At 41.7% G+C, this 21,558-nt stretch overlaps 1 protein-coding gene across 11 annotated transcripts in view; it reads right to left on the reverse strand.

The window, feature by feature from the left end:
• The window catches only part of TBCD (tubulin folding cofactor D), a 254,321-nt gene that overhangs the window by 71,537 nt on the left and 161,226 nt on the right, over window positions 1-21,558 (reverse strand). For all 11 annotated transcript variants that reach the window (XM_075071755.1, XM_075071752.1, XM_032792732.2 and 8 more), the window contains 4 exons: window positions 15,884-15,915; window positions 13,673-13,735; window positions 12,575-12,651; window positions 3,724-3,805 (listed from right to left, as the gene is read on the reverse strand). In XM_075071755.1, coding sequence (XP_074927856.1) covers window positions 3,724-3,805; window positions 12,575-12,651; window positions 13,673-13,735; window positions 15,884-15,915 — 254 coding nt within the window. The remainder of the gene's footprint in view (window positions 1-3,723; window positions 3,806-12,574; window positions 12,652-13,672; window positions 13,736-15,883; window positions 15,916-21,558) is intronic.

Below are 21,558 nucleotides of genomic sequence, written 5' to 3' on the forward strand. Positions count from 1 at the left end.
ACACCATCAGCTCTGGACTAAACAAAGACTGTGAATGGCTTGCCCATTACAGAACCAGTTTCTCCTCCCTTGGTTTTCACACCTCTACTGCTAGAACAGGGCCTCACCCTCCCTGATTGAACTAACCTCGTTATCTCTAGCTTGCTTGCTAGCATATATATACCTGCCCCTGGAAATTTCCACTACCTGCGTCTGACGAAGTGGGTATTCACCCACGAAAGCTCACGCTCCAAAACGTCTGTTAGTCTATAAGGTGCCACAGGATTCTCTGCTGCTTTTACAGAAATCAGAATGGTTATGAAGATCGAAATAGTGAAGTTGCTACCTGTCATCTAAGGGTTAAATGATTAGGCAGTATTTGCCAGAAGAAAGATAATTTGCCATAAGACAATGCATTTAATCACAACTCATACTCCATTCTGTTTGTTTTTTTTTAAATCCCCGTACAGTTAGCAGGTCTTAACTACTGTATCTCATCAGGAAACAGGAAACTAGCTACCAATTCAAGAGCTAACACATTTTCATATAGACATATTTATTATTTTAAAACCTTCCTAACCACAGGCCCATAAGAGGGAGCCCTGGGGCCATATGCAGATACCATGCTTGCGTAGGCACTCAGTGACAACATCTCAGACAATGGGGTTGCAGTAGCATTGCTATGATTGATGTTCATTTCAAATGGACAGTCTTAGCCAAATGACAGAAAATTCAGAAGTGACAGAAAGCAAACTAGCAGCTATTTACTGATAACTGCTAAGCAGTAGTAATTACTCTACCTCCAACAATGTGACATTACATGCCCCCTATGGATGTGTGCTTGGTAAAACAGCACAGCCCATGAAGTTTCTACAATCTTCATTAAACAGGACCTGCAGCTACTGAGAGGAGATCAGAAGAGAAAAACCTCAGAAGTGAGCTGCAGGCATACAAGGAAAACAGAGTGAAAATAAAAACACAGAAGAAAGAAGAGAGATACAGCAGATGAGAAGTGAGAGTGCAGAGGAAAGAAAGTAAAAAATAAAAAGAAATGAAAGAAGTGATGTGATAACAACATTGCAGGCTAATTAGGACTTCCTTGCTGTGAAAAAATTCAGATTTTGATCCACTAAAGTTTATGGTATTATTTAGCTACCACGCAAAATTTATGGTATTATTTAGCTACCACGCAGTCATGTAACACTGGCGCAATACATCAAAATCCCAATTGCTTAACCCCTCCATTGCTGCTTGGATTTAGGAATATCTATTATCATGGTAACTAACAGAAATATCTATTAGCATGGTACCCATGCTGCTCAGTGGATACACTGTGTGATATAGTCTCTGCCTGCATAACTTCTTCAGGAATTCTGGAGAAGTTCCTAAAAATAGATTACAGATACATAGTATGTACATCTTATGAGTAGTATAGAGAAAACGATAATTTCCACAGAACTATACAAAGCTAGGCATACTGACATTTATTTTTTTTTAATTGTTTACATTCTTGGTGCAATTTTTATCACCATGTATGTGGATGCCCAGAAAACCTTGGTAGACTACAGGTATTCTGATGCAGCTGCGCCGATGTAAGATCTCCTATGTAGCTCTCCTGTCGGCATAATTAGACCATAATGAGCGGCAGTAGCTATGTCAGCAGGAGAGTTATACTGTTAAGTGTTAGTGTACACACAGCCAGTGTAGGAGCACCTCTTCCCCGAACGACATTACCTACATCTATGGAAGCACTCTTCCGTTGACTCAACCCCAATGTAGATGCAGCTATGTCAGCATAGCTATGTTGGTTGGAGTGTGTTTTTTTCACATCCCTGACCAATGCAACTATGTCAATATAACTTTTCAGAGTAGACTAGGCCTAAGTCATCTGCTGCCCTCTTACTTTACCATGTCCACACTCTCCTTTCTGATTTTGACATCTTTCTATCTTCTTCCCCACACAGTCCCCTACCCTCATCTACCAAGACTTCAACAATGTTTATATCCAGTCTGGCCTATTCGTTCTCCTTTTTTTGACCTTCAACATTCAAACTTCCCACTTTCCAAAATGATCAAAACACTCTACACTGTCATCAGTAAACATTACTCCTTCTTTAATCTATCAATTTCTGAGCCCTCTTTGACTACCAATTCCTCTCCTTCAACATTGCCCAAAAGACCCCATAAAAAACCAGTCAACTAATAATGAATTGTTTGAGGGGCAACAAAGTATATTTGACATGCATTTGTTTAACAAAAATAAAAGCCCCAAAGTATATTTAATAACTGTACATTTCTTAAGTGCCTCTCTCCTCTTTATATGCTGCTTGTATGTCCACTTAGATTGTATGCTCTTTGGGGAAAAGACTGCATCTCCCTGTACAGGTGGGCAGTACAGCACATTCTGGGGACTACTGGAATGGAAACAAATAATGAACTATGGTATTACGTATGTTATATAGGAATGACAAAGAAAAGAAATATGGGGAAATATTCACATAATTCCTGTGCAAAATGTATGCAATTTCACTATCTTATTTAAATACAAGAATGTAAGAATTGCCATACTGGATAAGACCAGTGATCTATCTAGTTCAATAATCTGTCTTTGATGATGGTCAACACCAGATGCTTCAGAGGATAGTGCAAGAAAACTCACATTAGGCAGCTATGGGATACTTTGCCCTTCGCAATGAATGTCTCACCCAAACCCCTAATAATAAGTGATTGGTTTAAACCCTAAAAAGGGTAAGGTTTTATATTAAACAAATTAAGCATTAACTATACCAACTCTGGTTAACCTTGTTAAACTTGCAAGTCGCCATTCCTTCTTTGAATCTTACTACGTTTTTGGCTTCAACATCTTGTGGTAATGAGTTCCAAAGTCTAATTAAATGTTATGTGAAAAAGTGTTTCTTTTTATTAGTTTTAAATTTGCCATCTTTCAATTTCACAGAATGTTCCCTTATTCTTGTAGTCTGCAACAGAGAGAACAAAAACTATCTGCCTTCTCTGTTCCAAGTCATTATTTTGTACACTTATGTTCCCCTGTATTCACCTCCTTTCTAAAATAAAGATTTCCACTCTTTTCAATCTCTCTTCATGTAGGAATTTTTCAGAGCCCTTAATCACTTTCATTGCTCTTCTGACCCCTTCTAAAGTCCCTTGAATCACAAATAGTCACATTCCATCATTTCTTTGTAGAAAGATTATGACCAAAAAAAAGGAGAGAGAGATTGAGAGAGAGAGAGATGTAAACTAGTTCTTGGGTATCTATGTATCTCTCCGTGAACAGTAAATTATTGGTATTTCTAACCGCCTTGGTTTGGTTATTAAATGTAAAATGTTCAAATTACATGGAATTAAATAGAAGAAAGGGTATTTTCAGGAGTGCACACAAATGATGAGCATGTATACTGAAAGCAGCAATTCAAAAAGGAAATACCCAAGACATAAACAACATCGTCCTATACACATGCAATCTTTTTCTTTCATCCCTCCAAGGCATTTTTCCATATGGAACATAGGGATGGTGTATATTAATTATATAAATATGTACATCCAATTAAGTGTACTTTAAAATGGTACAGAACTGGGCTGGGCCTTCAGAATTTGCTAATCCAATGTGGTGCTTTTTAAACAACCTATTTTGCCTCCTATGAATCTCTTCTACCTGTACAAGCAACGTGAATAATTAAAAGACATTTGTTAATGAAAACAGAGACAATACATATGAATCATTACCCTGAAGAGCTGGACTGGCTTCTCTCTGTTCATTGATGTAATATTCATTACACAATGCAGCAAGTGCAGAGACTGCAGCTTCCTGAAATAAAATTGTAAGCTTTAATAAAACTTCTATTTGATATAATATTTCTCTAAAATGTTTACTCTAATATAACTGTGTCCAGAGATAGGATAATGGATAAGAAAACAGAACTGAATTCTTTATATTAATCCTACTTATAATTATTCTTTATACTATTCCCCATAACAATTGTTGAAATCAACTTTTTTATTTTGATTAAACCTCTTGTACATTATCCTGTAGGAGTATCTTTAAATCAGTGTATCCTTACAATTGTCATGTTTTCTTAAGACAACCTTATGAATTATATTGATTATATAAATTCTATCCTAACAGATTATACTGATTAAAATCTAAGAAATTATTACTGACTTCTGTGTACCATATTCTCAATTCATTTTAGAGTTTTCTAGCTGTACCTAGAAGTGTATGATACAGGAATCATTTTTCTCTATTCTATAGTCCATATTATTTCCAAATTCATATGTAACAACTATTTTTCCTCAAATATAAAATGAACTCAGAAATAACATCTAAGAAATGCTAAGGGGCATAAACTATTTAAAATCATGGAAACCAAATATGCAGCACAGCTTTTGTCTGACAGTCCCTCAACATAGTTACATAGTTTCAGTTTAGAATGGTGATGGGGAGCAGTACTGTACACATCAACTTCCATACCTTTAGACGACTGATCTCTGTGACAAGTGCAGCAAACAATTCTAGCACAGACATTGCTTGAGAAATAAATGGCAACTTTTCTCATAAAATTCACAGTAGAGCTTCATTTTTCAGCCAATAAAATAGTGATGACCAACGTAATAACATTAACAGCATATTAAAAAAAAAAAAGCAGCATGTACTCTTCATTCCCTATTAATAATAATGATACTTTCATAATAAACATAGGTATTCTCAACTGTGAATAATAAGGACTGGTAAGACAAGAGTTTTCTCTGTCATCTTGCAATTCTATCCAAAAAAATATTTGAGAGATGAAGCAGATCAGGTAACATGTTTTCACTGGACTAACTTCTGCTGGTGGAAGATACAAGCTTTCAAGCTTGAAAGCTTATGCCTTCAGGTCAATAAAAGCTCCGTGTATCCTGAAAGCGTGTACTTTCCATCAAAAGATGTTGGTCCAATAAAAATGTATAAGTTCACCTCCGCTCTCTCAAGTATCCTGGACCCAAAACAGCTATAGCACTATAAAAGCCTGAAAAATATTCATCAGATTTGATCTCCATGCTGAACTAGGGATTTGGAAGAAAATCGTATTCATTTTAATATTGTTATTATTCTAAAACTCTTGTATTAAGCAGGTATCTGGAAACATGAAAAATTATCTTCTCACCAATATGTAGCCATATCTTAGAGTCACATAAAATACCAGGATGTAAAAAACCATCGCTATTCACTGTTTACTTGCATGAAACTGCATTATATAAGTAAAGTAGATGTTCACATGCCAGGAAAAAAGATTAACTCTCTGTCCTGGAAACATCTTTTTTTTTTTTTTTAAATCAGGGGAAGGATACTCACCCAATAGGCAACATTTGACTAAGGTTAGCTTTAAAATCAGGGTTTGGGTTCAAATTCTCTTGACTTAAGTCTATGATCAATTGTCTATGAGCTCAGTGTCAATTTCCTGCAATAAATCACCTGTCAAACTGCTTGGCTACATCTCTACAGTTTCCAGGGGTAAATCAAGAACTCCCAAATTTCTGCTTTTAGATTCTTCTCCAATGATTTGGATACCTTCCTGTCTTCTCCTCCTCTCCTGAGTTTGTATGTATTTAAGAACCTGGGCCACCAGTACCCTTGCATTTTTGTAATTAAAAGGGGCTTTAGAAGGGAATTTTTTTAAGCTTGTCTATGGTTAGAAAAGTAGCCATGTGAAAAAAAGACAGTTACCTTTTCCGTAACTGGTGTTCTTCGAGATGTGATGCTCATGTTTATTCCACAATAGGTGTGCGTGCTTGCCACGTGCACCAGTGCTGGAAGTTTTTCCCCAGAAGTACCCATAGGGGAGCGCCCTAGTGACCCCTGAAGTGGCACCTCCATGGCACAGTATAAGGGGTACTGCCCGCTCCCCCCCATCATCAGTTCCTTCTTGTGAGACAACTCCGAAGAGGGGAAGGAGGGTGGGATGTGGAATAGACATGAGCAACACATCTTGAAGAACACCAGTTACAGGAAAGGTAACTGTCTTTTCTTCTTCGGGTGATTGCTTATGTGTATTCCACAATACGCGATTCCAAGCTATATCAGTTGGAGATGGGAAGGAGTTCACAAACTCTCGGGACGGAGAACAGCCCTGCCAAACCTGGCATCCTCCCTGGTCTGAGACACAATCACATAATGCGAGGTGAACATGTGAACTGAAGACCACGTGGCAGCCCTACAAATGTCCTGAATGGGACATGGGCCAAAAAGGCAGCCAACGAAGCCTGCGCCCTAGTCGAGTGTGCCTTCACAATTGGTGGTGGAGGGATTCCCACCAGGTCATAACAGGTACACTGCATGAGGTGATCCTGTTGGAGAGCCGCTGAGTGGAGATCAGCTGACCTTGCATGCACTCAGCCGAGGCAATGAACAGTTGTGATGACTTTCTGAATGGCTTAGTCCGCTCCAGGTAAAAAACCAGAACCCGTCTCACATTGAGCATGTGGAGGCGGTGCTCCTTACTGGACACATGGGGCTTGGGGCACAGGATCGACAGAAAAATGTCCTGACCCACGTGATAGGCAGAGACCACCTTTGTGAGGAATGAAGGGTGTGGGCAGAGCTGGACCTTATCTTTATGAAACACCATGTAGAGAGGCTTGGAAGTCAGGGCCCTGAGTTCCGAAACCCGCCTAGCCGACATGATCGCAACCAGGAAGGCCACCTTCCACAAGAGGTGTGACCAGAAGCACCTGGCTAGCAGCTCAAATGGGGACCCTGTGAGATGGGCCAACACTAGGTTTAGGTTCCACTGCAGGACTGGGGGCCTAACATATGGGAAGAGATGATCCAACCCCTTGAGGAATGGGCCAGTCATAGCATGGGAGAATACCATGTGGCCCTGCACCGGTGGATGGAAGGCCGATATGGCCACCAGGTTCATCTTGACTGATGAGGGCACCAGATCCTGGGCTCTGAGGTGAAGGAGGTAGCCCAAAATAAGCTGGATCAGTGTGGCCACCAGGGAAACGCCCTGCTCGTCCACCTATCTGGAAAACCGAGACCATTTTTCCACCTGCTTTCTAAGAGGACGCGCTGAACCCCTTCCAAGCATGTCCTTTCCTTCCTATCTAACCATTGAGCAGCCATGCCGTGAGGTGGAGTGCCGCTAGGTTGGAGTGGAAGAGACGGTCCTGGCCCTGGGAGAACAGGTGCGGGGGGGATGGCAACGGCCATGGTGGGGCGACTGCCAAGCCCATGAGGGTCCCATACCAATGCTGCCAGGGCCATGCCAGGGCAATCAGAAGGATACGGGCCTTGTCCATCCTTATCTTTTCCAGGACCTTCCCTATCAGCTGGAACAGGAAGAAAAGGCACAGAGAAACTGGCTTGACCAGGACAGGAGAAAGGTATTGGAGATAGCATCCCGTCCCAGCCTGCCCCCCGGAGCAGAACTGGTGACAGCGACAGTTCTGCTGAGTCACGAACAGGTTCACCTGGGGAGTTCCCCACACTTTCAAAAGTCTGTGCATCACCTCTGGGTGGGGAGGCCACTCGTGCTAAGAGGAGAAGTCCCTGCTCAAGCAATCCACCCACACGTTCCGGGCGCCCAGCAGATGGAAGGCCTGTAGGCAGATGTTGTGAGTTATACAAAAGTCCCACAGCCTGAGGGCTTTGCGGCAGAGGATCGAGCCCCGCCTTGCCTGTTGATGTACAACATTGAGGCCGTGTTGTCTGTGAGGACCCTGACCACCCGGCCCTCCAGGTGTGAGCAGAAGGCCATGCACATCAGCTGAACTGCCCTGAGCATTTTGATGTTTATGTGGAGAGTCAGATCCTGAGCCGACCACAGGCCTTGGGTCTGAACATTCCCCACATGGGCCCTCCATCCCAGGTCCATCGTGTCGAACACCAGTTCCAGCGACGGGACATGTTTCTTATGGAGGACCACCACCATAAGGAGGTGATTACTGGCTTGGGCACCGTGAGGACTTTGTCCATTCTGTCCCTGGCTTTGGAGAACTCTGAGGCCAACCAGCGTTGGAGGGGCCTCATCCTGAGTCTGGCATGACAGACCACATATATGACCCAAGAGCTGGAGGCATGTTCTGGCTATCATCATCGGAAACCTTGTGACCATGCTGATGAGCCCATTCAGGGTCTCGAACTTGTCCGGTGGGAGGGAGGCTCTGACTGACAAGGTGTCCAGGACTGCCCCGATAAACTCTATGCGTTGTACTGGGAGTAACTTGGTGTTGTTTACCAACAGGCCCAAAGTGGTGGACATGGACAGAAGGAGCGCCATGTGATCCCGCACCTGCGACTGGGAGCTGCCCTTGACCAACCAGTCTTCCAGATAGGGGAAGATCTGGACCTCCCAGCGCCTGAGGTAGGCTGCCACCACCAACATACATTTCATGAATACCCTGCGGGCAGTGGACAGGCCAAACGGGAGGACCATAAATTGGTAGTGTTCCTGCCCCACTGTGAAATGGAGGAAGCATTTGTGCCCCTCGAATATATGAATGTGGAAGTACACATCCTGCAGATCGAAGGCAGCATACTAGTCCCCAGGATCCAAGAAGGGGATGATGGAGGCCAGGGAGACCATGCGGAATTTGAGCTTCACCATGTAGTGGTTAAAGCCTCACAGGTCCAAGATGGGCCTGAGCCCCCCTTTGGCCTTCGACATAAGGAAATAGCGGGAGTAGTACCCCTTGCCTTTGAACTTGCTTCCACTGCTCCTAGGCCCATGTGCCACCTCACCTCCTACTCGAGCAGAGCCTTGTGTGAGGGGTACCCCAGGAGGGATGGGGGCAGGGGGCGGTTGGGTGGGAAGGAAGTAAACTGGAGGGTGTAGCCCCGGGGAGATCGTGTTGAGGACCCATCGGTCTGTGGTCAGCCACAACCACTCCAGGAGGAAAGCACACTACAAATTGGAAAAGGGAAAAACTTTATTGAGGATGGATCCCTGATGAGAACTGGCAGGACGCCCCCAGGTGTCCTGTCAAAACCGCCTGTTTCCTGCTTGCTTGCCCTTGGAGGACCCAGGCTGGGGGGCAGGCCAAGACTGTCTCTATGGGTGCCTTTATAGTCCCATGACTTCTTATAAGTGGTCTCGTATTTTGAATGGGTGGCCTGAGCAGGAGTCTGCTGCAGCTTGAACTTTGGTTTAGCTGGAGCTGGAACATAGAGACCCAGAGTCTGGAGAGTCACGAGGGAGTCTTTCAGGCCATGCAGCTTTGTATCTATTTGTTCCACAAACAGAGCTTTGCCCTCAAATGGGATGTCTTGCAGGGAGGTCCGCACCTCGCTTGACAGCCCAGAGAGCAGGAGCCGTGATGCCCTTCTCATGGACACCGCAGAGGTCATGGACCACGCAGCCATGTCCACTGCATCCAGAGCTGCCTGCAGGGTTGCCCTGGCAGCCACTGTGCCCTCCTCCACCAGTGCTTTGAACTCCTTCCTGTCGTGCTCCTGGAGGAAATCCTCGAACTTGGGCAGGGAGCCCCCAAGATTGAACTCATACTGGCCAAGGAAAGCCTGGTGGTTTGCCACCTATAACTGGAAGCTCAAGGACAGATACATTTTTCTTCCAAATGAGTCCAGCCTCCTTGAATCTTTATTTTTCAGGGTAGGAGCTAGTTGGCCCTGCCATTACCTGTGGTTGACCAACTTGACCACCAGGGAGTTAGGAGCAGGGTGAGTGTATAAGTATTCATGCCCCTTGGCTGGCACAAAATACTTGCATTCCGCTCTTTTAGAGATGGGGGCCAATGACACATTTGCCACAGGGCATTTGAAATTGTCGCCACCCCTTCGTGGAAAAGGCAAAGCCACCCTACCCAGTGCCAAGGAGGACAGTACATTAAATACGGACTCTGAGGGCTCCTCCATCTTCTCGGCTTGGATATGGAGGCTTGATGCCACCCTTTTTTAAGAGTTGGTGGTGGGCTCTAAAATCCTCCTGCAGGACATAGGGAGAAGGAGCCATAATCGCTTCATCCAGGGAGGGTGAGGAGGCCGACGCAGTACTGTGTGTGTCCACTGGCACCAGAGGGTCCACCACCTGGTCGGGCCCAGTGCCAAGGATGTACGACCCACTGACTCCTTCCTCAGAGGTCTGGAGACGGAGGCCAATGGTCCTTCTGAGGCTCCGGCACCGAGTGAGCCTCAACCAGGGTCTGTGTCGGGGGCCACAGCGCCCACTGGTACCATTGGGCCGAGCATGGGGCCCGGTGCCACTGCTCCTGTTGTGGCACCAGCGGAGCCGGCTGTTCAGCCTGGCTAGCCTGGCCCATAGATGGACGACTACGAAGGGAGACTGGGCTGACATACGACCTGCCACTGTCCCTGGACCTGGAGGAGCGACGGCACTGGCAGCAATGCCGACCACGGGACCGCAATCCCGATGCAGAGGACCAATACTGTCACTAACAGCTGCTCCGCAATCAGCTCCAAAGGGTGGACACTCGCGACAGCAAGACGCCAGCGATAGACATCCAGGGCTGCAAAGGTGTTGCCATGGCAGGGTCCTGGAGCGGGACAATGAATCAGAATGACATCACGTTTGTGCCATGACCAATTGCGATAGCCCCTCCGAGATGAGGACCTTTGGCGTCGTCTGTCTCGGTCCCGTCGGTGTTTGCTCCTCGAGACGGAGCGGTGCTGACAGTCTCAATCAGACGGAACCCAACTAGACAGCCTGGTGGGCATTGAGGGTGATCCATGTGGACTTTACCCTCTGTCCCAAGTTTACTCCAGTGCCTCTTCCTAACCTTCTTGGCATGCTCCGTGGATGGGGAGCAGTGCCAACGGTGCCGAAGGGTTGCTGCGCACCAACACCGCAGTGCCCGGTGCTGACTTGGAGCCGCACACTGCATAGATCGCCTACAAGTGTCACATAACTTAAAACCCAGGGCACATGGTGTGCCCCGGCCCGGGTGCTCTAGCTAAACTAAACTAACTAAACAACTAATTAACTACAGGTACCAGACACTGAACAAACAAGCAGTTTTGGGCATGAGCTACAGCAAAGCTGGAGCAGAGCAATTCCAAAGCACCTTCACTGGCGGCAAGAAGGAACTGAGGGGAGGGAGGAGGAGTGCGCAGTGCCCTTATACCATGCCATGGAGGCACCACTCCAGGGGTCACTAGGGCACTCCCCTATGGGTACTGCTAGGGGAAAAACTTCCAGCACCGGTGCACGTGGTAAGCACGCACACCTATTGTGGAATACATATAAGCAATCACTCAAAGAAGAATGCTACCTTCTAGTCAATGTAACGTGTGTGTTTTGAGTTATATTTGCTTGCTTTACTGACAAAAACTGTTTTTTATTCAAGTTAGCATTATGAAGTCAATAAAACTATGTTCAAGCAAGCTGGATATTATTCTGCTTCACACACCAGTAACATTTTCAGAATGATGTTAGAGGTAGAAGGAATACAGCTGGATTTTTACATCTCTGAGTTGGTAGTCCTGGTAAATTGGACAAGCACATTAAATCTGATTTGAAAAAGTCACCAGGAGAGGATAATTGTGGCAGCTTTTACAGGAATTCCCTGAGGACCCTCCTCCATAATTCCCCAGTCAGCCAACTTTATTCTATACATAGCATAGATAAAGCATTCTCAAACCAGAGTCTCCTGGTATTAAGAGGGAAAGACAAGTCTAGTGAAATGTTATCCTTTCTTCAATCATTGGGAAAGCAGGGCAGAAAGTTCAACATATACTATTTATAACTGTATGCATAACAACATTGCATTAAACTGCCACTACTGTAATGAAAATTAAGACATAGAAAATAAAACAGCAGGAAAGTCAAAGTGAAGCCCTTAAATAAAATAAAATCAGCAAAGCAAGATAACTTCAAAGGCAATCATCAAATAGCAGATAGGTCGGAGACATCAGCTTGAAGCAATACTGTCAGTAACTGCCATTGTTAGTTCATGAACTCTCTTCAAATGTGCTAATAAGAATACCTTTACAATATCAACTCTCAAAGGTGGAAAGTATCACTCAAAAGATGATTTTTGGAGTCTGGATTGTTACAAGAAAGGAATTCCTTTAGCCAACTTAAGAGATGAACCTTGAGGAATCTCTCATATCCCTCAGGAAAAGAAAATGAACCTTTCACAAGGCAAATCACACAGACCTCTTAAGAGCCTACAAAAGAGTTGTCTGTTTAAGTGTGCATGCAAACAAATACAATACACAGAGTATTAAGAGAAAAGGAGACTGGAGAACCATAGAATAAATCATCACAAAAGGGGGAAATTTTACAAAAGTAAAGATGCTGCTGCTTGGTTTTAAAGTTGCGAAAGCATTTATGTTGAACTCCACACAAGGCAATCCAGACACTCAGGTTACACCATTCCATAACAACAGGAGACAGAAGACCAAATGGTTTTGTCCTTTTTGGAATTACTAGTCCTTTCAGCTCCACTGTTAATTTCTGTTTTTTTAAAACCATTAGTTCTCCTATCTCACATCAGGAAGTGAGAAATTCTAGTATAACAAAGGCTACGACACTGCTGAGAGCAACAAGGAAAATATATCAGGAATGTTTGCCTTTAGAGTATTTGTTTAATAAAGCCAAAGAGGATAGAATTACTGTACCTTTATTTGCTGTCTTGCAGTGCTTGAAACAAGAGGCAGACTTCTTAAACTGTCATTTATCAACCATTGCCAGCCATCTGGAGCAGTAGAAAAGATATTCAGTATAATTTTAGTGACATAGATGTCAATATACCTAAGACTACTTATAATTGTGAGCAATTAATTAAAAACTACTTATTTTTGTTGCTCTTTCTAAAATAACTAAAGGTGTGAATTACAATGAATGTAGTTATTTTGTTTCAATTCACTGAATACACAAGCCATAGGCTCAGTGTTCTTCTCCTGAGCCTGTAATGAGAGGAAGGATAGGAAGAAACAATTTATAACAACTTATTCAGGACAGATGCTGCTAAGAGTCCAGCCCTTCTCAGGCCGGGTCCACACTACAATTTACTTTGGGATAACTTACGTCATTCAAGGGTGTGAATAAGCAGCGACCACCCACCCCAAGCAGCATAAGTTACACCACCTAAGCGCTGGTCTAGACAGTGCTATGTCAATGGGAGAGCTTCTCTCACTAAAATAGCCACCACCTCTCACAGAGATAGATTTATTATGCTGACAAGAGAACTCTCCCACTGGCGTAGTGTGTCTTCATCAGACATGCTACATTGATGCAGCTGTGCCGATGTAACGCTTCTAGTGTACACTAGCCCTCAGTCAAAAACAGTCATCATGATGAAGGACTTCATAGGTGGGGAGTACAAAAACAGGGCATTTCATCAGGAACCCTCCATTTGAAGAAAAAATAATAAATGTTACTGACCAACCCTTAATCAGCAGAAATGCTGAAAAGGAGACTCTTATTTTCCCACTGCTAAATTTTATGATTTTCAGAAACTTTTTGACAACTTTAAGAGAAAGAGACTTGTTTGGGGGTGACACAAACAAAAATTTTCTTAGTACACTGCTAAATGCAATATTTTCAACCACAGATTTGTGTACCTTTTTTAGATTTGTTAACCTACCCTAACTCACTAACATCTTGTTATCAAAACTTAGTTTCCTAAGATAACATCACTGGCTAGTACTATGTAACCTTAGAAAATTATAATTAGAATAATAGCATAACGTAAGACCACTGAAAGTATCACATACCGATTATGGGATCCTCTCTAAATGGCATTTTTGAAAGTGACAACTTTTCAATTAAAGTGCAGACTGCGGGAGAAAAAAAGGCAATTAAATCATTTCTGAAAATATTAACTTGCAATAATTTTGACAAAATGCAGTCATACCAGTACTGATGTAATATGTATGGTTATAAAAGAGTGTATTTAAAACAGAAGAGCAAAAAATGTTGCAAATAGAAATATTCTAACATTATAGCTCAAAAATAAATATGCAACAAGGAAATTGAAATGGAATGATGCTTGTGGTTCCAACATCAACAAAGAACTTACACTACAGTAACTTCGGTCTTTCCAGATGTGATAGTCCCACTGTAAGGTACTTAGGCATGTGAGATCAGATTTTATTTTTAATAGCTGTGTCTTTTGGGGCCGCAAATGCATCCTGTGCCTCCTCATGCACCCATCCAAGGACAAAGGGTGGAGTGGCCAAGAACCTCCCATAGTTCCCTAACAACTCAAAGTCCATCTTGGTTGAAGACTTCAAAATGTGGGGACTGGAGGACAGGTAATGGGATCTATGCTGACTACAATATCTCAGAGAAGCATAGTTACTGTAGGGTTAGTAACCATTCTTCCTCCTTTGAATGTGTGTCAGTGTGGACTTCATTGTAGGTGACTGGCAAGCAGTATCCCTATAGGACAGTGGGAATGAATGAGGAGTATCAGTTGTATCAGTACTGCTCTCCCAAAACTGGCATCCAACCAATCCACTAAAACCAAGGAGCAATGTTTGATGAAGGCCAAGCGGATTACTCTACATACCCATCTTATAGATTTCTGATAGACATCCCTGAAGCAGGCAGAAGATATTGCTTATGCTCTGGTGGAGGGAGCACTTGATGTTCAGTGGGAGAGGGACAGAAGCCTGCTAGTATCATGGCAAAACTTACTGTGTTATCCATTTCCATAGCTTTTGTGATGAGTGGTTAGATTTCTAGAACACCTGACTAGGGCTAAAAGTAGATAGGAAAAAAATCTGAATGGATTCATCCTCTCACTGTAATCTAATGTGTGTAATTTCTTTTCCCCCACTGCCAAACATGGCTTCAAGAAGACGACAGGCAGGCTGATTAACTGGTTTAGGTAAAATTCTGAGACAACTTTAGGAACGAGCTTCAGGTGAGGTCTCAGCAGCACCTTGTTCCAATGTCATATAGCAAGGTTCAGCCATAAGTGCCTGAAGCTCCCTCACTCTTCTGGCTGAAGTGATAGCCACAAGGATGATCACCTTTCAGAGTGAAGTGATGCAAGGGGCATTCTGATAGAGGTTCAAATTGGGGCTCCATGAAATTCTAGAGTACTTCTGAGGTCCCAGGCAGGGGTGGGTTCTCAGACTGGTGGCTTAAAATTTGGTACCATTGGGTGAGAGAAGACCAAACACAATTGCACAGGTGCATGCGAAGCTGAAATTGCTGTGACATGGATCTTAATCCATGCTGAACAAAAGGCCAGTCTGCTATAAGTGCAATCAGTAGTCAAAGTGGACTTCCCATATCAAGAACCTCTTCCATTTAAAAGAATAAGTTTTCCTGCCCTGTATCAAGATTTCCTGGACCTGTAGGGAGCAGTCCTGGTCCAAGCTACTAAACACTCAACAGCCACATCTTCAGGTGCAATGACTTCAAGTCTGGATGAAGCATCTGGCCATAGTGCATAAGATCAGTTCCAGGTGGTTTGGGAGCTCTTTGAAAAGCAGTGCCATAGGATAATGCCTCAGATCCAGCTCTGGTGCCAGATGCCACCCCAATACCAATGAAGTCTCCTTCACTACACTACCCTGATTAATCTCCAGAGTGGTTCTATTCTGTACACTGAATGAGGTAGGGGTCCTGTGCAAAAAAAAAAAAAAAAAAAGTATGTGATCATGTAATTAGACATGGTCATAATGCATATGATACCAGGGGCCAAATTTAAGATTGCATCGACAACCTGAATACTGGGATTTCTTAACTTTTGAATACTTGACTTTGCAACTTTAATTTTCTTTTAGTGTAGGTGGGTGGGTGGGATGTGCACAAGAGAGATCTTGTATATACAGTGTTGATATTGCAAGAAAACAATGGAATGCTGAGAGATACAAAAGTTGAGGTAAATAGAGTAAATTAACTAACATATATTTGATATTTTAATTCAATGAAAATAGCACCAGCCAGCTAACATGCAGAGGGACACCTACCAGCTGGTCTCATTAGTTCACCACCTAAACCCCTGGAAAATAGAAACAAAAACGGTATTATTTTCAGATGACCAATTACTGTATACAATTAGGTATGCTGCTTACTAGAACACAAGAAGTTTTCAGATGAAAAGTATCCACAGAAGTTCAACAAGTAACACTCAAGTCTTCCCAAGATTAAGTTGGTAATCCCTCCAATCTTATGTTTGACCAACTCTCAAACAGCACTGTACCATCTACTGCCTTAATTCACTACAAAATGCTCTATACAAAACCTTATTGTACACTTCATCTTTTCTTTCCAAAGAACACAGACCTAATTTCTCTAATCCTATTTGAAAAATAAAAGGCACTCAGGTTCATGCTTTTTTTTCTGATAACCTCACTTTAGAAGTACTATGGCCCTGTGGAATTTACCACAGGATTTTTCAGTCACAAAATCTGTCACCATCCTAGAGTCTTTCCACTTGTGAATCAATTGTTTGAAAATCTTTCCAAAAGATGATAGAACTTTATTCTCTAGTTTATTCTTTTATAACAGAGCATAAAGCTTCAAAGCCTCTTTGTAATAGAAAAACAAAGTTTAAAGCTTTAGAATACAGATACATGCCTTCTACATAGGATGGATTTTTGGAAGAGCTCTCCTACAATATACCACTCAACACAATTACACTGGTAGTCCAGGCAATGCAGACCTGCCAGGCCTACAGGTTTTCCCATAAGTTATGGATTTGCAGACACTTCTACAGGAAAATCTGATGTTTCTCATAACCCCTGCCTGAAAGGAAGGGAAATCAATTCATTATTTAGCATTTCACTAAACTGACACAAGGTATCAACCTACTTTTATTCTAAGTGTTACTGTAGTGTTGGCACTCCCCCCCTACCCCCAAAAAAACCCACACACTATCTGCAAATTTCATGACCTACCTTAACGTGCTTCCTTCAAGGTTTATAGATCAAATTCAGACCTTATATGGACTGCTGCAGTACCAGTTTCCATTAGCCAACTACTTTCCATACAATTCTGGAGTCTTAAAATGCTAACCCAGTTCTACAGAAAGTGACCTTTTAATAGGAGCTCATTGTAATTCAATGAAATTCATACACTGGGGTAGGAAATTCCTTTGCAGGAGAGTTGGAATTGTAAAGCTCCCAGATCTCAGACCTAATATTTATTTGAAAATGAATGTTTACTTCCACTTTATTTAGACCCCGATTAGAACCAAGTAACAGTACTTTGTTTTCAATTTACATGCAAATTCAAATTACTTTCACAGAATTATTTTTAAAGTCATAATTTTGAAAGAAGTTAGGAATCTCCTTTTCAAATCACAAGGATAATGTTACATGGAGTATTTTAGAACTGAACAGCTTCTATGGCATCATAAGCAGTAAGTGTTATTCAGGTGTCTGAATACATTCAATCTGGAAGTTTTCCAGAAAGTCAAGAACCTCTGCTGACATACAGTATTCCATATTAGCAGTAGTCTTGGTTTAATGGTGATTTACATGGTCTTTGTTTAATGGAAGCTATTAAACAAGTCCTGCCATGCTTTCACAACACCAGAGTCCCAAGGAGTATGCTACCCCCTTCCCACAATTTAAAAAACTGCTATCTGACTTCCAACTTTAGGTGCACGTATACACAATACCAAAACAGTTCATACTTTCAATATATAAAGCAACTGCTCACTGATATTCATATTATTTGTTGATTCTGTTTTGACTTTAGGCTACATTGTTAATGAACCTCTACGTAAAAAAGAATTTACAATCTTTTCTTCCCATGTGTTACACATATTAGAATTTCTTCAGAGAAGTTTGCAGCTCACCTATTTGCTAACAGACCTAGAGTGCCAACTGAAGATAATTAAACATACTTAAATAAGTATTAAAACATTAATAGCATTCTCATGTGCACAAAAACACCACCAATATATATGACGGTCACCATTACCTAAAAAATATAAGTACAAACATAAATGTACTATACTGAAAAATGTTGAGAGACTTATCAAGCCAGATTAAGACTGGAATCAAGTTCAGACATTTCAGCTCTGAAGTGTTATTTATAGAATAGGCAGAACAAATCTGACAATTAGAAATGCAGACAGTAACTACTTTGATATGAATCTCCTAAAACATAGGTTCATCACAAAAATAAATTATATACATTCAGTTTCGTAAGGGACTTTTTCCACTCCAAATAGAATTACAAGAATATTTTAAGGTTTAGTTTATACATTACAGGACTCCAGAAATACAAATCAGTGTGATCAATAATATTTTCAGTGATCATGTCATCTGTATAAAATATTCCAAACTGAGGTGGAGGGAAAATAGTTTTCAGTGGTCAGAATAGCTTAGAATCTGATGGATTTGTTATGCTCATCTTCAAATGATGTGGAAATTAAATTAGGCTCAATGAACACAGAACCAACCAAAGGTCACTGAATGATAGACCTGGATTTGGATCATAGGGGAAAAAAACTTTTTTTTTTCCTGTAGACACAAGGCTATGGGTGAAATCCTGACTCTACTGAAGTCAATAGTAATTTTGAAAATGATGTAAACAAGAGTCCTCACTTTTTGCCTCCTTTTCAGAAATCTGACAAAAAAATAGGTTTGCCTGAACACAAAGAAGCTGAGAACTAGCTGATCTATATGCTAGTAGAGGGACCTACCTTTCATTGCTACTAAATCTATTTGCAATCAGTCTTCCTTCTAGCAACCACTAAAGTCTCATCAGACATTACCTTATTTCAAAACTTGAAGGCTGATATAAAATACTTTGCTTGTAGATATAAAATACATCACCACCATCTGAATATCAGTTTAAACAAAAAGTAGTTCTGGAAGATATAAGGAAGAACCAATGTTGCTGGGTGTAAAATTATTTGAAAATTATTTGGATTTGTGGGAATTGAAAGAGTAATCTTTTCGCAAGACTGGAATTTGTTTCCCACTAAGTTTACATGCCTCAGAGTCTTTCGCTGGGATACATGCCAAGAGACATGCTTGCCCTGAAACTACTGAGATTTCAAAGACCTTTGAGGTTGTTAACAATGAGGCAAGCTTATTATCCTTAGCCTTGTACTTGCTGATACCTGCAGGCTGTCTTACCCTCTCAACAAGAAATATCCTAGACTTTTCATTGCAAGCACAAAGCTTTTGCAACACTTGAGCCATGTCTAGGAGGGTTGTTAGGGAAAAAAGGGTGGGATCTGGAATACTTGATTTGGAAGTTTTGTCACCCCAGTAATCAGAGCCATGATACATACTTCTATTTCAACTCATTGCAAAACAGCTGTGCTTGATCAGCCAGTTCTTAAAAGTTAGGCAAGTCATCAAGTTTTATTGCATAAGGATGCTGCAACAACAGCTGAACACATTAGTTAACATATAAGGAACGATTCCAACAGAGAACATGATAGTTTAAACTCAAAGTTTCATGCTTACCATATTACAAATTTGAAATACCTTCTTATATATGTAGCCATCTACAACATACAAATAGTCTCTGAATTCAAAGCAATGAGATCAAAGCAAAACAACATGCAGTATGTGGCAACAAATAACTCAAGGAAGTGGGAGTTGCTCTTCACTAAAAACATTAATGGTGGCTAGATACTCAACACAATTAATATTAACAACGAGGAAGAAATGAAGCCAAAATGGGGAAAGAACAGGTTAAATTATATACAGATAAGTTAGATGTATTCAAGTAGACAGAGCCTGATGAAATTCATCCTAGGGTACTTAAGGAACTAGTTAAGGCAATCTCAGAACCATTATCAATTATCTTTGAAAATTTATGGAAGATGGGTAAGGCTACAAAAGACTAGACAAAAGTCAAACACAGTACCTATCTTTAAAAAAGGGAACAAAGAGGACCCAGAGAATTACAGACCAGTCAGCCTAACTTCGATACCCAGAAAGATGCTGGAACAAATTATTCAACAATGAATTTGTAAGCACCTAAAGGATAATAAGGTTGTAAGGAATAACCAACACGGATTTCTCAAGAACAGATCATGCCAAACCAACCTAATTTCCTTCTTTGACAGAGTTACTGGCCTAGGAGAAATGGGGAAAGCAATAGACATGATATATCTTGACTTCTGTAAGACTTTTGACCCAATCCATGTGACATTCTCATAAGCAAACTAGGAAATGTGGGCTAGATGAAATTACTATAAGGTGGGTGCACAAGTGGTTGAAAGACTGTACTCAAAGAGTAATCAATGGTTTGCTGTCAAACTGGGAGGGCATATCTAGTGGGGTCCCAATTTACTTGAATAATGTAGTGGTGAATATGCTGGCAAAATATATTTATGGACTCCACACTGAGAGCAGTTGCAAGTATTTTGGAGGATAAGATTAGAATTCAAAATGACCTTGACAAATCAGACAATTTGTCTGAAATCAACAAGATGAAATTAAATAAATATAAGTGCACAGTACTTAACTTAGGAAGGGAAAAATCAAATGCACAAATACAAAATGGGGAATAACCGGTTAGGTAGTAGTACTGGCGAAAAGAATCTGGAGGTTATAGTGAATCCAATATTGAATGTGTGTCAACAATATGATGCAGTTGCAAAAAAGCTAGTATTCTGGACTGCATTAACAGGAATGTCATGTAAGGCATGGGAAGTAATTTTTCTGTTCTACTCGGCACTGATGAAGTCTCAGTTGGAGTACCATGTCCAAATCTGGGTGCCACACTTCAGGAAAGATGTGGACAAACTGGAGAGAGTGCAGAGGAGAACAACAAAGATGATGGAAGATTTAGAAAACCTGACCTAGGAGGGAAGATTAAAAAACTGGGCATGTCTAGTCTTGAGAAAAGAAGACTGAGCAAGAACCTGGAACCGGTCTTCAAATACGTCCCCTGAAGATAAGACAAATAGTAATGGGCTTAATTTTCAGCAAGAGAGATTTAGGTTAGAGATAAGAAAAATCTTTCTAACTCTAAAGGTAGTTAAATTCTCCCCTCCAAGGGAGCTTGTGGAATCCCTACCATTGGAGGTTTTTAAGCACAGGCTGGACAAACACCAGTCAGAGATGGTCTAGGTTTACTTGGTCCTGCCTAAGTGCAGGGGCCTGGACTTGCAAGGTCCCTTCCAGCCCTACATTTCTATGATTAACACTATGCATCATGGCATATTCAGCGCTGACTGAAAACTTGAAGGCCTAATAAATACACTGTTAGTAGTATAAAAGCCAGAGACAACTATCTGGAAGAGGCACAGCAACTTCAGCTTGTATCAATACTCTACTCATCTCTGAATTACCATGTTACCCCAGTCTTTATGCCAAGATATACATCAGCTTCAGAACTGGAGTCAAGAAATGAGATACAAGTTAATGTTCAGAATCTCTGGCCTGGTCTACACTACGCGTTTAAATCGATTTAAAGAGCGTTAAATTGATTTAACGCTCATAGACTCATAGACTCGTAGGTCAGAAAGGACCAATATGATCATCTAGTCTGACCTCCTGCACAAAGCAGGCCACAGAACCCTACCCATCCACTTTTATAACAACCCCTAACCCATGACTGAGTTATTGAAGTCCTCAAAATTGTGGTTTGAAGACCTCAAGCTGCAGAGAATCCACCAGCAAGCGACCCATGCCCCACGCTGCAGAGGAAGGCGAAAAACCTCCAG

The sequence above is a fragment of the Chelonoidis abingdonii genome, chromosome 13 (genome assembly GCF_003597395.2).
Source record: "Chelonoidis abingdonii isolate Lonesome George chromosome 13, CheloAbing_2.0, whole genome shotgun sequence".
Classification (NCBI taxonomy): Eukaryota; Metazoa; Chordata; order Testudines; family Testudinidae; genus Chelonoidis; species Chelonoidis abingdonii.